At 38.1% G+C, this 17,116-nt stretch overlaps 1 protein-coding gene across 2 annotated transcripts; it reads left to right on the top strand.

Annotated features, from left to right (window-relative positions):
- Positions 1–9,211: 9,211 nt before the first annotated feature.
- On the top strand, positions 9,212–12,803 carry LOC132279339 (zinc finger protein 2). Of its 2 annotated transcripts, XM_059781296.1 has the most exons (3): positions 9,212–9,334; positions 11,571–11,631; positions 11,732–12,803. In XM_059781296.1, the coding sequence occupies exon 3, from the start codon at positions 12,021–12,023 to the stop codon at positions 12,501–12,503; it is 483 nt and encodes a 160-aa protein (XP_059637279.1). In that variant the 5' UTR covers positions 9,212–9,334; positions 11,571–11,631; positions 11,732–12,020; the 3' UTR covers positions 12,504–12,803. The 2 variants fall into 2 exon arrangements, with proteins under 2 accessions (XP_059637279.1, XP_059637280.1); XM_059781297.1 differs by lacking the exon at positions 9,212–9,334 and having other exon boundaries at positions 9,343–11,631.
- Positions 12,804–17,116: the final 4,313 nt, after the last annotated feature.

Here is a 17,116-nt window from a genome sequence, read left to right as displayed (position 1 = left end):
CCACACATCCTTAAACCCAGCTACCCATCTCAATCGGCAATATACGCCTCCATCCTAACCACTGATCCTGAGACTCAAGCTTATATCATGGCCCATATATGTGTGTGTGTATGTATATATATATATATATATATATATATATATATATATATATATAATCCATTATATCCACATAAAAGTAAACTATCCAACCATATTATTTCAATGGCATACCATCCAACTATTCCGTTGACCTGACACGAATAAGTAGGACTTAACGCTATGGTTAATCCGTTCCCTTATAAATATATAGGTAGGACTTAACTTCTTTGGTTAATCCGTCCCTGAAATACCACCGTCCCATACCGGTGTATTAAACCATACAATTCATAAATAAATAGGTAGGACTTAACTATTCCGTTAATCCGTCCCTAAAATACCTCCATATTATTTTATTGGTGCATAAATCCATAAAACCCATACTTCAAAATTAGGGGAAGACTCAACGATTTACCAATACCTTCTAAATCGGTGTCTTACCATTTTCCTGATAAGACTCAATGATTTACCATTAGGACACACTAACGGACCGAATATAGAATACAATGAATCCTAAACTTAAGCTCTAAGTAAAAGAGTACACAACGCGGAAGTCACACAACGAAAGACACCCTAGGGACACTTGAACCTGGAGTGCTCTGATACCAACTGTGATACCCCCTAATTTCGGAACACGGGTTGATCAAGTCCGCGCACAAAACCAGAGGATATCAAAACAATTAAAGTATTTAACAAGCACAGAATACAAAGATGAATAGTAAAGAATAAATAAACCGCTGAAGAAAACTAATAAATAAATATTACTTAATGATTCTCCAACAATTACAATTCGGAAATCCCATAACTCAAGGACCCCTTAAAACATTATCCAATAATCCAATACTATTTAAAAGTACACAAGATGAATAGACGAATGACAGTCTCCCAGCTGCGGATCCTCAACCTCGAGACTGGAACCTCTAATAACCTGAAGGTTTCGAAACGAAACCGACGCTTTAAGCTTTAATTATCTCTTCCAATTCCGACGTCCTCCTTTTCAGATCCGACCTCCTCCTTGTCAGCCCTTCTTCTTCCTCTCTCTCTGTCTGTTTTATTTTTCTAACGTGTAAAACCTTTAACCCTAAAGCCTTATGTGTATTTTTATACACCTTAAATTCCAAATCCTATTCCAACTAGTATTATGAATTAAAATAATAATCTTTAAATAATTTATATCTATAAACATATATATATATAAATATATATTCCTTCCATAATTAACTCATTAGTTAATTAAATCATATATACTTATAAATATCAATAAATATATATCTATATATATATCTTTCCATAACAATTATTAATTAATTATATATATATATATATATATATATATATATATATATATATAATTGATACAAAAGTGATCATTTAAATAATGAAAGAACCACGGACCTTCATTAATTAACCCAATAAGGTTTCATACAAACCCAAGACCACATCTTTTGGTCCAACTTTCCTTAAGCCCAATCTAATTAATTTAAATAAATAAGATAATTAATTAAATACAGAAATTAAAATAACTAATTACATGAAGCACATAAACAAATAAGAATTTACAATTAAGTCATATAATACCAATAAAATTAACACACCAATAATTCAATCAATAATCAACCACACAAATAATCAATCATCATACATAATCACGAAATATAACTTAATTAAAATAAGATAATTAATCTCGCACTCAATAAAATAAAATAAATCATTGAAAAATAAAATAAAATAATTAATCCTAATTAATAAATCTTTTAAAATTATCGGGGTATTACAGAAATGGCGAGTATGCATTGATTTCACCAATTTGAACAAAGCCTGTCCGAAGGATAGTTTCCCGCTGCCAAAGATTGATCAAATGGTGGATGCTACCTCCGGGTATGAACGCTTAACCTTTCTGGATGCTTATTCAGGTTATAATCAGATCCCTATGGACCCGGCAGATGAAGAAAAAACTTCTTTTGTAACCGAGCGAGGGACATACTGCTACAAAGTTATGTTTTTCGGACTAAAGAACGCGGGAGCAACTTATCAAAGACTTGTTAGCAAAATTTTCAAGGATCAAATAGGAAAGATTGTGGAAGCCTATATTGATGATATGGTGGTAAAGAGTAGGAAGAAGAATGATCATCTAAAACATCTGCAAGATATATTTGATGTGCTGAGGCGATATGGGATGAGGCTCAATCCAACCAAGTGCTCGTTTGGTGTGAGTTCCGGTCAGTTCTTGGGACACGTGGTCAACCGCAGAGGCATCGAAGTTAGCCCCGCTCAAACAGAGGCTTTGATTAAGAATGCCGAGCCAAAGACGATCAGAGAGGTGCAAGCCCTCACAGGACGAATAGCTGCATTAAGTCGATTCATTTCAAAATTGTCAGACCGCTGCAAGCCGTTCTTTGACACGATTCGGAGTTATGGAAGACAGGTCTGGGGAGATGAGCAACGACAAGCATTGACCCATTTGAAGGAATATATGCAGAATCCACCAGTCCTGTCAGCCCCGGATCCAGAAGAAAAGTTATTTTTGTATCTTGGAGTATCTAGTATTGCGACAAGTGCCGTTCTAATTCGTTGCAAGGAAGGCGTGCAACACCCGGTATTTTATGTCAGTAAAACAATGACCGAGGCAGAACGAAAATACTCGAAGGCCGAACGGGTGATACTTGCACTTGTAAACGCAAAAAGAAAGTTAAGGCATTATTTCGAATCCCACCCTATAGCTGTTCTAACAACTTTTCCAATCAGAGTGCTTATGCACAAGCCAGAACTCTCGGGCAGAATGACAAAGTGGGCCATAGAGTTAAGTTCATTTGACATAACATATGAGCCGAGAACAGTTGTCAAAGGACAAGCGGTAGCCGATTTCCTGCTAGAATGTGACTCTGAAGATACGGAAGAAGACCTTAGGTGCGGCTCTTGGAAACTTTATGTGGATGGCTCATCTAACCAGATGGGGGCCGGAATTGGGGTTAAACTGCAAACCCCAGAGGGTACTTCTTTGAGTCAAGCACTCAGACTTGAGTTCCGAGCCACCAATAACGAAGCGGAATACGAGGCGTTGCTGAATGGGTTAAAGTTGGCCAAAGAGCTACAGGTCAGAAGTTTGACTGTTTATAGTGACTCACAGTTGATTGTTCGGCAGGTAAATGGTGAGTACGCGACCAAGGATGACACGATGGGGGCATATCGTTCTGCCGTTCTGCATAAAGCCAAGGACTTTGCAAAGATTGAATTCATACAGTTACCGAGGGAACAGAATGCAGATGCGGACCGGTTAGCATATAGTGCTTCGAGTTCTAGTGAAACATTGGCGAGGGTGATTCCAATAGGAATATTGACTCAGCCATCTATTTTCGAAGAACCTTTGGACTCTGACCCTTGGCAAGTCAACGTCATACCGTATGAACCGAGTTGGATTGACCCCATCATTACTTATATTCGAGATGGCGTTTTGCTTATGCAAAGGGATGAAGCTAGGAAACTCAAAAAGAATGTTGCAAAATACGCCATCGTGCATAACCAGCTGTACAGAAGATCCTACTCTGGCCCATACTTGAAGTGTGTCACCACCGTAGAGTCGCAGCAGGTATTGCGAGCTATTCATGAAGGTGTGTGTGGCAATCATTCTGGGGGAAGGTCGTTAGCGCATAAAGCAATGACACAAGGGTATTTCTGGCCGAACATGTCAAGAGATGCGGAGGAGTTCTCTCGAAGGTGCGATAAATGCCAACGATATGTACCATTGATCCACCAACCACCTGAGGAATTGCACGTAATGGCCTCGCCGTGGCCTTTCGTGCAATAGGGGATGGATGTGGTCGGTCCTCTGCCAACGGCAAGAGCTCAGAACAAGTATGTGTTACTGGCCACGGATTACTTCACTAAGTGGGTGGAAGCAGAACCATATCCTAGCGTGACTCAGACTCATGTGAGACGATTTATTTGGAACAATATTATCTGCCGTTTCGGCATTCCAAGGTCAATAGTTATGGATAATGGCACAAACCTCGACAGCAAGCAAGTAAGAGAGCTGCTGGAGGAGTATGGAATTAATCAGAAGTTGGCTGCAGTAAGTCATCCTCAGGCCAATGGGCAAGCAGAAATTACAAACAGAATAATTTTCGCCTGCATTAAGAAGAAGTTGGAGGACCATAAAGGGAAGTAGTTGGATGAGCTCCCGAACGTCCTATGGGCTTACAGAACCACCCCAAGGCGGCCGACTGGGGAGAGCCCGTTTGCAATGGCATATGGTACCGAGGCGGTTATACCGGTTGAGCACTTGGTCACAACTATCAGAAGCTTAGCATGGAGTCGAGATCAGAACGACAAGATGTTAAGATTGAACCTCGATATGATAGACGAAAGGAGGGACGCTGCAGCAATAAGGTTAGCATCATACCAGCAAGTATTGGCGAATAGTCACAACAAAAGAGTGAAACACAGAGATTTTGCCCCTAGCGATCTGGTTCTGAAAAGAAAGGTGGGGATAGTCAAAAAAATGATGCCACCCTGGGAAGGCCCATACAGAATTGCAGAAGTCATAGGCAAGGGAGCATATACGTTAGAAACCATGGCGGAAAGGTTGGTCAGCAAGCCCTGGATGCCACGTCTCTGAAGAGGTACTACCAATAAAAGCTAAGTTTCGGCTTTATTGGGTGTTGTTTGTTGTCAATCAAGTACGTATGAATGTGCAAATTCCTGAAATTTATAAAAATAACTTTCCTCTTCAATGGGTTGCTAAAAATATAAAAAAAAATGAAAAGCCAAGTGGCAAGTGGCATTCTAGCCAAGCGCCAGGCACTTAAGCAAGATAAGTGGCAGCTGGCACCATAAGCTGAACGCCAGACACTTGCTAAAAAATGAAAAGCCAAGTGGCATGTGGCATTCTAGCCGAGTGCCAGGCACTTAAGCAAGATAAGTGGCAGCTGGCACCATAAGCCGAACGCCAGACACTTGCTAAAAAATGAAAAGCCAAGTGGCAAGTGGCATTCTAGCCGAGCGCCAGGCACTTAAGCAAAATAAGTGGCAGCTGGCACCATAAGTCGAACGCCAGACACTTGCTAAAAAATGAAAAGCCAAGTGGCAAGTGGCATTCTAGCCGAGCGCCAGGCACTTAAGCAAGATAAGTGGCAGCTGGCACCATAAGCCGAACGCCAGACACTTGCTAAAAAATGAAAAGCCAAGTGGCAAGTGGCATTCTAGCCGAGCGCCAGGCACTTAAGCAAGATAAGTGGCAGCTGGCACCATAAGCCGAACGCCAGACACTTGCTAAAAAATGAAAAGCCAAGTGGCAAGTGGCATTCTAGCCGAGCGCCAGGCACTTAAGCAAGATAAGTGGCAGCTGGCACCATAAGTCGAACGCCAGACACTTGCTAAAAAATGAAAAGCCAAGTGGCAAGTGGCATTCTAGCCGAGCGCCAGGCACTTGAGCAAGATAAGTGGCAGCTGGCACAGCAAGCCGAACGCCAAGCACTTGCCATAAACAAGCACACGTTTAAGTTAATACAAAAAAAAAAGAGAGAAAAGGTATATATATATTGAAAATGGGTTTGAACGGAGCGCAACACAAAGGAAAAAGAGAAAAAGAGTTCTGTCATCTCATTCATAATAAGCATTGGATTTACAAAAAATGAAATATTCAAGTCACATTGTTACAAAAAAGTATGGAATCGAAGAGTCCGGAGGAGTCCTAGCTAGCTGCCTCAGTACCGACAGCCTCCTGGTTGTGCCGACCCGCCTCCTCGGTCCCATCAGCCATCTCACCCTCACGAGGAAGGGAATCAAGATGAATAACAGAGTCATTCTGCTGGGGGCCAACGTCAGCAGTGGCTATGGGAGGTACCACAGTTGACGATTGAGGAGCGGTTAGAGGCAGAGCGGTAGGAGGAGCTGTAGTGATCTTAGAGGAAGCAATGTCCTGGCACTCATCAAATATGTGCTCCGCTTCGGTAGGTTCTGGGTCAACATAGATCCCCAGAGGGTCAATCCCTAAATCCTTATCGACCTCATCTGGAGTTGAGTTGGTCTGTCCCTCATCCGGAACTCGGTCAGAGAAACCTTCTCGGAATCCTTGAGCATATCTAAGAGCGCCGACCCTTGAGAACCGAGCATGAAGAGCCAGCATCCCACCGTTCACTCTGCTGATGGTATCAATCAGAGCAGTACGCTCGTCCAGAGCTCTCTTCTCAAAAGCCATCCGAGCAGACTGTTCATCAGCCAGAAGGCGCTGGAGCTCTGCCTTTTCATCTCTGATTGAATCACGCTCAGTCTGCCAGACACTCTTTTCAAGCTGGAGGGCATCCTTCTCATCCTGAAGAGAGTCGTTTTCTTTATTCAAGACATCTCTTTCTTGTTCGGTTTTTTCAAGCCGAGCCAATACCTCGGTATTCTTGCTGGCGAGAAGGTCGTTTTCCTTATTGGCCACCTCCAGGTTATCAGAGAACTTACGGGCCCTGGCGTTCCCTATTTCGACCTGTTTCTGCATAGCCATCATACCGAACAAAGTCTGCATAGATATACATTAATAATGGTTAAACTGATAGTCTGGTCGGACGAAGGTAAAACCAAATAGTATGAGAGGATTCATGAGTTGGGAAATAAAAGTCACCTCCATGGTAGATTGGGGGAAGCGGCTGAACACATCCTTTTGGGATAGACCTTTCGCCGCCTCAAGGTCTTTCGGAGTCCACATGCTCCTGTAATACGCCATGGCGGTCTGGCCATCCTTTAGCATGGTCTCGTTCGGCTTCACGAACGTCCCATCCGTTCGGGTGTACCGAGGAGCCCACGGTGGTAAAGTGGGAAGAGAAGGAGAAGCTGAAGCAGAAGCAGAGGCACCAGCTGCGACAGGCCCGGAGGGGGCAGGAGTTCTGACTGGGCGATGCAAGAGAGCACTCGGCCCAGAGACCCGAGTCCTTCTTATAAGAGGTTCCTCCTTGGGGTCGACTCCGCCGTCAGAATGAGGCCTTTTGCCTCGTTCTTTGTCCCGAGCGCCCCCAGCGGCAGCAGGGGCAGTAGTGATTTGTGGAGACGCGCTCGGGTTGGTAGCAGGGGTGCTGACAACAGAATCAATAGCCACCGTGCTCGGGATGGTGTCAGAGATGGTGGCTGAGGAAGAGGCTGATGCAGGAGAGGAGGTTGCTCCAGCAGCAGAAGTGGGTAGGGGAGTATTTTTCCTCCTACCAAAGGATGGAATCTGAAGCCTGCTCATGGTATAGCCGAGGGATGAGAGCGCTAGAAGGTTGTCTGAAGTGAGGAGGTCTGAGCAAGAAGGAATATCGTTCAGAACGTATTTCTTCAAGTAATTACTCCTATCCCTGCAAACACTGTAGCTCAAGTCATCACAAGGTATGCCTAAGGAGCGACATAAGAAAGTACAAAAGCGAGGAACGCATGTTTCGCAGGGACAATCGTTTTTATGAGATTTGAATTTCTTATATGAGGAAACAGAACAGACGCCAAAGGCGCTCGGGATTGGGTAATCCTCTGCAGCCGGTGAAGACCAGGCCCCACTAATGCCCACAATGTTATCCCTCCAACCCTTTTCAGATTTGATTGTGTCCGTACATATGGACATCTTGTCGATCGGGTAGAGGTGGTAGAAGGGCTCGTTAGTTCGGATCTTACTGACCTTATAACACAGAAGAAGATCTATGAGGTCAAGGTCCAGGCTTCTGTCACGAATCAACAGTAGCATAACGGATATGATTCTAAAGAAATTGGGGTTTACCTGCAGGGGGGATATCCCCAGTCTATTGAAGACATAATTAAAAAAGGGATGCAGAGGGAACATAACGACATTCAGTTGAAGGTTTGAAAATAAAACTTCGCCGGGAAGGAGGCCGGCACCGGTCATAATATTAACATCCTTAGGGCAAACCCTAACTTGGATGTTGTCAGGAAGTCTAAGTCTCATACGAAGAACATCTAGATCTACAACCATGGTGGAAGTGATTGAAGGATCTAAAAGGGTAAAAAGAAGCCTGCCGAAAGTAAAAAGGAATAAAACTAACCTCTGAGGTAGAAAGCAACAAAGAGCACTGCGAGACCGCTGGAAGAATGACTCTTGAAGGATTTCACCGGAAGAAGCTTAGCACTGTTCTAAAGAGAGAGAGATTTGACTGATGATGGAGACGGTAAAAAGGCATGAAGTGGTATTCTAGAGCCTTATAAAGGCGAGGGGGACCCGAGGGCCGAAGCGTCAGGAAGGCGAGAAATTCATCGAGCCCCGGAACATTGATTCTGGATCTGACTGTCCGTTCCCCCATGTGGTTTTCTCGAGCCGTCAACGTCATGATGAGACGCCTTCAATAATTACCCCTTTATTAAACAAGGGGTAATTATGGGGGCAGTTGAGGAGGCCCGAGATGACATGGGCCAGATATGACTTGCAAACGCGACATTCGGTCCGTACAGATGGGTCAGGCCCATAGAGAGACACTGCCATATGGGCCGAACGCGAATAAGCCCATCAAAGATGACCAGAACTCATGGAGGAACGGGCCTAGATCCAGTAGTCCATCAACATTTGTAAATATCTATAAATAGGAGAAGTAATGGAAAAAGGGAGGAGATATTTTTTGGGTTGAAATGCAAGAATTCTAGAGAGAGAAAAGGAGGAGGGATTTCTTGTATCTTCAGTTTAAACACAGAAGAAGTGCGAATCACCTAAATCATTAATCCCTTTTGGACTTGGGACCAAGTGGACAAAGACAGGACGAACAAAATTTTATTTTGCTCATGAAAGCAAAATTGAAACAGAAAAAAGTGCACATGTTTGTGCTTCTAATGGGGGACCCCGATTCCATCAACTCATGGCAGCAAAACAACACAAAGGAACATGAAAGAAAATAAAAAGCTGAGTTTCAACATCAGGAGTGTGGATTGGCACAAAATTAAGAGCCACCACTTCATGAGATGAGGTATTATATCCATTGAATACCTAATAAGTCTTACTGCAGCCACACTCCACACACACACACACACAGAATTGGTGATCATGAACCATATGTGTATATGTTGATGAGTTAAACACAGTAAAAGTCATTATCCACGTGTAGGCACAAAAGAGATCCAAAAGTCATCATTCTAAGCTCCCTCCATGACCCCATAAATGTTTATAAAATCCGACAAAACACAAACATGTCCACAATACCATTCCCAACCTCACTTTCTGCTTCTTAGGAAATTAATTTTCATATCTATATGGCAAAACCAGTGGCTCATCCCCATCTTCACTGCTCTTACCTAAACCCTGGTACTCTCTGTCTCTCTCTTCTTTAATTTATTTGTTTAATTTGTATCAAACTTTGTAGTCTGAGAGTCGAATTAATCGGACTGTTTTTAAGTGAGAACGCTAATGTCATGGTGAGGTTAATATTACGAGGACGTCAATTTCTCTTTACATAAAAATAGTCGGAGTTATCCAACTTTAGAACTCCGACTCAACCAAAATGCAATATATCAAATGGTTAGCTTTTATTTTCTTAAAAACTAAAAAAAAATAATAAAAAAAATAAATAGGGTTTGAGTTCATGTGCTGTGGATTTGTTTAAATAGTAAAGAGAGACATAAATTATGATTTGGTGTTTACAAAAAGGAATTAATGTTCCATGGAATCTTATGAGTGATTATACTTCAACAGTACGTAGCTTCCTGGATTGTGTTGTGCTTGTTTATGAGAGACAAAACTCAATCACCCTAATTATAGCCGACCTGTAAGATTTTGATCTCTCAATTATCATAAAAAATATACACACATATATATATATATATATTATTGTCCATGTTAATGATCAAGGAAGCCCATTCTCTCTTGTATAAATTATTATAGTAACCATTAGGAGGCTTAATTATTAACTATAGTGTATTTAATTTTGTCTGCTTTTCTCAAGTTTTGAAACACATCCCCATGTGCTTGCCTCAGTTCTCTGCATAGCTAGTGGAATGGGTTTGGTAACGTAAAAAAATTTGGGAGAGAGAGAGAGAGATTGAGAACATTTGTTGTGATATAATGTAAGGACATGTCTTGATGGCATACATGGACATAACTTATTAGGTCCCACCACATACTTCATGTTACCATGATGATATGTCCATATGGTCTCTCCATTTTCCAACACATTCTCTAGTACATATATGTTGCTATACAGGTCCCAAGGGTGTTGTACAACCTAGCTTACACTTTTAGGACAGTTCTTTTGTAAAATTGTGCCTTAATTTATCTTGCTCAATATGAAAAATTATTACATTGATCGCATATTCTCAACTAATTATAATTCGACACATCTAGAGTTGTATTGGTAGAGATCATATAATAATTTTTTTCTTAATATTTTTTTCTCATTATTGTAGTGACTTTGATAATGAAATATATGCATGTACATGAGAAGTTATGATCTTCCATAGAGTCAGACTAAATTAATTATGCTTCATTTACAAACATGTTTGATTATGTCTTAAGATGCTTCCTGGTAACAACCTCCAAAAATACAAGTTGAATTATGTGAACTCTGAACTTGGACATTATAAGCATGATCATGGGCCATCCGATTAGTATTCAATTAATCAGGGTTAGAAAAATCAAATAGGTAGATATGATGTCTCTAGTCAAATCCAAAATTTTGAACATCAAGTGTTCTACGAACATCGTAGTAGTAGTACGTACGATGTACCAAAGAAAATTAATGATTGTGATACAAGTAGTTTTATATAAAATAATGTTGTTATTGGTTAGGTGCACTCTGGGATATCGAGGAAGCATGTAAAAAACATAAAAAAAAAAAAAAAAAAAAGGTGGGTATTATTATAGTGCGGTTTAAGTCTAGTCAAGAAGGCTTGTTTATCTACTTCATCACCCACATCTTGTACTTGTATTGGGAAATCAGTGCAAGATCTCTCAACCCCCTATTTCCGACCGGTGATAAAGTAGTATGTAACGCCAAAACAAAGTGGTGATTAGACCTATGAGGGTAGAGGACAAATTAAATAGTCTAATGAGACTTAAAAAAAAAAAGAAAATAAAAAATACTAATTTTGTCCTATAATAAATGTCTCCTCAAATTATTTAAGGGAATAAACATTAAATACATGTCCTCTAATTGTTTTGAGAAAACAATTTTAAATTTTAATTCAGTGTAATTATGAAAAGCTAAAAAAATTCTACACATTTAATTTCAAATGAAACAGAATTATTATTATTATTATTATTTTTTTGGATAAAAATATTAAAATCAAATTAGTGATTAAGGATTTAAAGGCTGGGCTCCCAAAAACAACGGATGTACTTAATTAACTCTATAATTTTAGTCTTATTTATTTCTAACCAAAAACGTAGAGTTGCGTGGGATCCACAATTGTAGTGGTGGGCCCACACCACCTGTCTCTTGAGTAGAATTCGGCGTAAGTAGCATAAACATTTTTGTTTTTTTTTGTTTTTTGACATCAGATGGAAACTAATGCGATGGATTTTTTTTTTTTCATGGACCGACAAGAGGCTCGAATGCTGCCATTGATGGAGGCGACAAGCCTTTGATACCTCACTGATCCTTGCAGGTATCTGTCTCTCTCTCTCTCTCTCTCTCTCACACACACACACACAAACAAAAGCCCCATCTCTTTTTCTTACTAACTTCATTACTATTTGTGGTTGCAGCAATAGTAAACCTATGCACCTCAGATAATGCAAACCAAGCCTCTCTTTTCCTACTACTTTATATATCCTCTCATCTCTTCTCTCTTCCTTTCAAGCACTTCCTTGATTTGTTACCACAATCTCTCCCTCTCTCTCCTATTTAACCTCCACCACCCCAACTAACTCATTTCACTTGACTCAATCCTATCTCTTCCTCCACAATTTCTTGATTGATCAAACATTAACATCATCATAACCCTCTTGACTAGTTTGTTCATCTTTCTTGATTTTGTTACCTACCCCCATAGTCATGAATTTTGGACCCAACACATCTCTTAATCTCAGCCTCCCAACAAACAATGAGCTCAACCTAGAACTTGTTCTCGACCCAACATCATCTTCTTCTTCTTCATCACCCTTAAGCCCAGCCGAACCTCGCGTCTTCTCCTGCAACTACTGCAACAGGAGGTTCTACAGCTCGCAAGCCCTCGGAGGTCACCAAAACGCTCACAAGCTCGAGCGAACCCTAGCCAAGAAAAGCAGAGAAGCACATGCAGGATACAAACATCATCCCGGTTCTAGCTCCGGTAGTGGCTCAAGCCACGTTCGACGTGTGCAGTCTCCGGTCAGCGGGTTAGAGCACCAAGGATATGGTGGAAGGTTTAGTACTACTGGTGGTGAGTTGAGGTATGGTAGGAGAGAGATGAATTATGGTAATTCTAGAGACGGTGGATACAAGCCTGATAGTGTTCAAGAGGAGTTTAGTCAGCTTGACTTGTCTTTGAGGCTTTGATTTATTGAATTGAATCATAATATATATACATATAGTTTGAGATCTATGTAATTTTGTATTTCTATGCTTAGTTAACTTTCTCAAGTCTAGTAAAAGAAGTGGAGAGAGTATAATAATAATGATCGCAAGCCCTCAGATTGGTGCTTGGGAAAGGAGAAACGTAGTGGTGATCGATCATTTGGTGCCGATTGTCGTGGTTGATTATATTATATGGTCTGTTGAATTTTATGTGGGCACATTGTTCTATACATAATTATATCATAATTCATGGTGCAGACCAACATTAATTATATATATCAATTTTGGGGTTAATGCATGTTGTCAGGATTTAATGTTCCTATTTCAGTCCAGTTGATTTTAATTCACTGTAGTTTTTTTTTTTTTTCACCAATTCACTGTAGTTAAAGTTGATGAGTATGGTGCATACCATCCATTGTAGTAGTTAAAGTTGATTAGTATGGTGCATACCATCCATTGTAGTTAAGACTAGATCAGTAAAACTGCATTTGGATTGCAGTACTAAGAGACCATATATTGATTATAATTCGCACTTCAGTTTAGTTCTCATTATTCATCAGCTTTTTTTTAATGATGTTCAATTTTTTGAAAATTGTTTCTGGTTAGGAATTAAGTGAATTCGCATTGGTTTTCAGTGTACAACTTCGGCTGTGTGATCTGTAGCAGGGAGTCAGGGACTATGACCCTCATGATTTCTGAAAATTGTTAGGAAACTTTGAGTTTACTTGGTTTGTAATTCTGAAAACAGTTCTCAAGAATTCAGATAATAGAAAACTGAAAATAATCTTTTATAATTATCTAAAAATAGACATTTTTATAACTGAGTTTTCAAAAAACAGTTTTCTGAAAACTGAACTAAATAGAGATTTTTTTACTGTTTTCTGATAATAGAAAATTATTTTCATAGTTACAAATCAAGTAAGTCCTTCTCTTTTTACATAATAAACTGTTATATAATTTCAGAACCGGTTGTCACCCAATTTTTTTTGTCTTTCAAACTATGGTCCACATGAATGAACTAATTTCTTGTATGACTGTATGAGTCTTTTCATAATAATAAAATCAGAATGTTATTAACTTTTTATTTTCAACTTTATAATAACATAACATATATGCATGTCTTCGCGCCCATTGGATGTGAAGACAATATATATATATACATATCTATGTACATATCTATGTAGTGTTACATTCTCTGGTATATTTGTACTATGGTTCAACTTATAATTAATTACTAATAGATCTATGGTCCCCAACATCCATTCATCATGAACATTGATCATCTATGGTCCTTCAGATGGATCTTTATGAGTCTTTTCATAATAATAAAATCAGAATGTTATCAACTTTTTATTTTCAACTTTATAATAACATAACATATATGCATGTCTTCGCGCCCATTGGATGTGAAGACAATATATATATATATATATGTACATATCTATGTAGTGTTACATCCTCTGTTATATTTGTACTATGGTTCAACTTATAATTAATTACTAATAGATCTATGGTCCCCAACATCCACTCATCATGAACATGGATTATCTATGGTCCTTCCGATGGAATTTTGCTTTGTAGAACCACTTATCCACATCGCCCCTCATTTCAACGTGACAAATTTTCCTCAGTTTAATCATTCTAGATGGTTATTGGCAAAGTACAAATATATATATATATATATATATATATATATATATATATATATATATACATATTTCAAAAGAGCAATAATTCGGAGACACTACCAAACTGAAAGCCAAACACAACTCTCCCTTAAATACACTCAAATGAAATTCAGTTCCATTTTAAAAAAGAAAGAAATAATCAAATTCAACCTCAAAATAAATTGTTTAAAGAAAGAAATCATAAAATTTGCCAAAAAAATTTTGATACCAAATTTTAATAATTTGTACTTCACTGTAGCTTTTTCGTACAAACAATGAGTTGCAAATATGATCTATCAGATCAAAGCGTCACACCCTTTATAATTTGGAAGTACACCACATTTTAAATTTCTAAGGGACCTGATTTCATCGATCTATTGGAAGCATAGCACATCATGTATTGAACATATATATATATATATATATATATATATATATATTAATATAATATGGCAGATATTTATTGATCTATGCGCCACATTCAATACAAATTTGGTTAGGATGAGTGAAAAGCCCAAGTCATATATATGTGCTAGTATCGTAACAAATGTGATTCATCCAAAAAAAAAAAAAAAAAGGAAAAGAAAAAGAAAAAGAAAAAGAAAAAGTTGGTGACATTTAATGCATTAAGATGTTGTGGTTGGCACGTTTCTAGTTTTGGGTTGAAATGAGCTAGAGTATGAATTCTTCATCTTCTACAATATGATTATGAAAACAAAACTTGTTTATAATTGACAATGAATTTGAACTTAATTTTTGTTCCGTCACAGTCCCAACTTACTACTAGATTAAGGTATGCTAATTAAGACTGACAATGGTTGCTCTCAACTTTTATAATTTTTACAGAAAATCTATAGTGAGATTGGGATTTTGAGCCTCATATAGCCTACAATTTAAAATATGTAACCTACAATTAGTTTTAGGTCTTATAGGACTTAATTTAAATGTCTCATCAATTCCAGATACAATGTCTGCAAACTAGCTTACTCGAGGAAGTGAATACTACCTAATTTAGAGGTTATGTACTCAAATTAATTTCTTAGCTACCTAATATTAGCTCAAACATAAGCTATTTTTTTTTCCAATTCAATCTTTTCCATTGATCATTTTGTATGCACGAGTAGTTGCATCATAGATCAATATTTGTACCTTTGCAACCATTCATGCTAGCTATTGTCTTGGCAACAAATTTCAATATTCTTAAAGCAACTTTATGTGAGTAATTATTTTTAAGTTGTACTAGTTTTACATGCAATTACTAGCTTAATTTATTCAATATTAGATCCCTTTATTACACATAAAGCATATAGTGGTAGGAATTTTTTTTTTTCCCAAAGCTTTTTAAGTAATTAATAAGAAATATGACCTAAAAGTCACGAGGTTGAAAACAGAAACAATCTCTTCATATAGAAATAAGACCGTGTCTGATCTTCTTAAATCTCATAACAAAGAGAGTCTCGTTGCACTAAGCTAATCCTATAATATTACAAAACTTTGCATTGACAAGACATACATTGGATACCCTTTTTATTCTTTCATCAAGATTTGCAAGTATTTACTTTGCTCAACTTTGTTTACAAGATAATAAAAATGGAAATGAAAGAAAATACTTCTAGAATGCAAACAATCAAACTATTCCAAGACGAAACATTCAATGCATGTATGAAGATGGGAATTCACCATCACTATCCATTTCAGGCAAATCAGTGTGAGACCTCAGTTCCGATAATGTCTCACTTCAACATCATCCCCACCTTAACCATAATTTTCTTCTATTGATTTGATGCTTTGAACCAAAACTAAGGGAACTCAATTTAGCTTAATGACATATCAATTAGGCAATTCTACACGCAATTAAGGGCTGGTGGTCCCAAAAAGTCATGTCAATGTGTTTGGGTTTAAGCCAATAATGCTTCAAATCATCCTATCACAAGCTGTGTTTAAGCCAATAATGCTTCAAATCATCCTATCACAAGCTGTGTTTAAGCCTGTCTAAATCAATATAATGACAGTACTTTGATGCTAGTCTATGATGCTACGTTGTGTTCTAAACCTATCATTATGAGTTTTCCATGTGAACTAAGAATCTTAATTAAAGCTGTCCCTCGAGTTTGAATTAGACAACTTTCGTATGAGATGGAGTAATTTTTTGTGATTAATTACCATGTTGTTGAAAGATGGTGAGACAGTTTAGCATTGCCAGGTGCGATTGGATGACTAAGATTCTTCTTGCTCAGGAAAAGTTGTAATTTCATGCAAGATAAAGTTACACGAATATCAATAAATATGACAATGAAGGATATGTTTGGCAGCATTGAATTCACTCTATGAATTTGGATTGAAAAAATTTTAATATAAATTTTGAACTAAACTTCCTCCAATTTTAAATTTAAGGCACCGATTCGATGCTCTCAAATATAATATTAGTGTCGTTTCATAACTTATAAAACGCTGAGAAAAATATATCTAAGGGTCTTGATATTTGAGAAATTACTATTAGATAGTTCTCGACAATAAGGTTCAATATAATCAAAACTCTCCAATTTAAGCTATAAAATAAATTGATAAGTATTTTATGAGATATTACATAAAAACTTGAATATGGATTTTGATTGTACTAAACCATAAAGTGGCCTATATCAAGGACTACACAATATTTTTTTTCTTATACTCAAATGTACTCAGAATGTGGAAAGAGTCCCTTAATCAAACCCTAGCATAGTGTATTATGTGTTATTTAGGCTCCTAAAACATATGCAGTCTTTATCTTAGTACTCTTTTAAGTACTGAAACTCATTCTATTCAAATTGCATTGTCAAATACAGGAGTAGATATTCGGTGAGTCAATTGTACTTGTATACTCAATCAACAAAACAAATAATGAAAATTCATTTTCATTAGTATTTCTGGCTCACCTAATATCTTTTC

The sequence above is a fragment of the Cornus florida genome, unplaced genomic scaffold, assembly GCF_030987335.1.
Source record: "Cornus florida cultivar Cherokee Brave unplaced genomic scaffold, ASM3098733v1 CherokeeBrave_3.0.0_Hap2_Chr10, whole genome shotgun sequence".
In the NCBI taxonomy this organism is placed as follows: domain Eukaryota; kingdom Viridiplantae; phylum Streptophyta; class Magnoliopsida; order Cornales; family Cornaceae; genus Cornus; species Cornus florida.
The sequence above is the reverse complement of the archived record's forward strand: the minus strand, read 5'-3'. Positions and strand labels throughout refer to the sequence as shown.

Coding starts and splice junctions, on each gene's coding strand:
- LOC132279339 (XM_059781296.1), top strand. CDS start 12,021: ATGAATTTTGGACCCAACACATCTCTTAATCTCAGCCTCCCAACAAAC.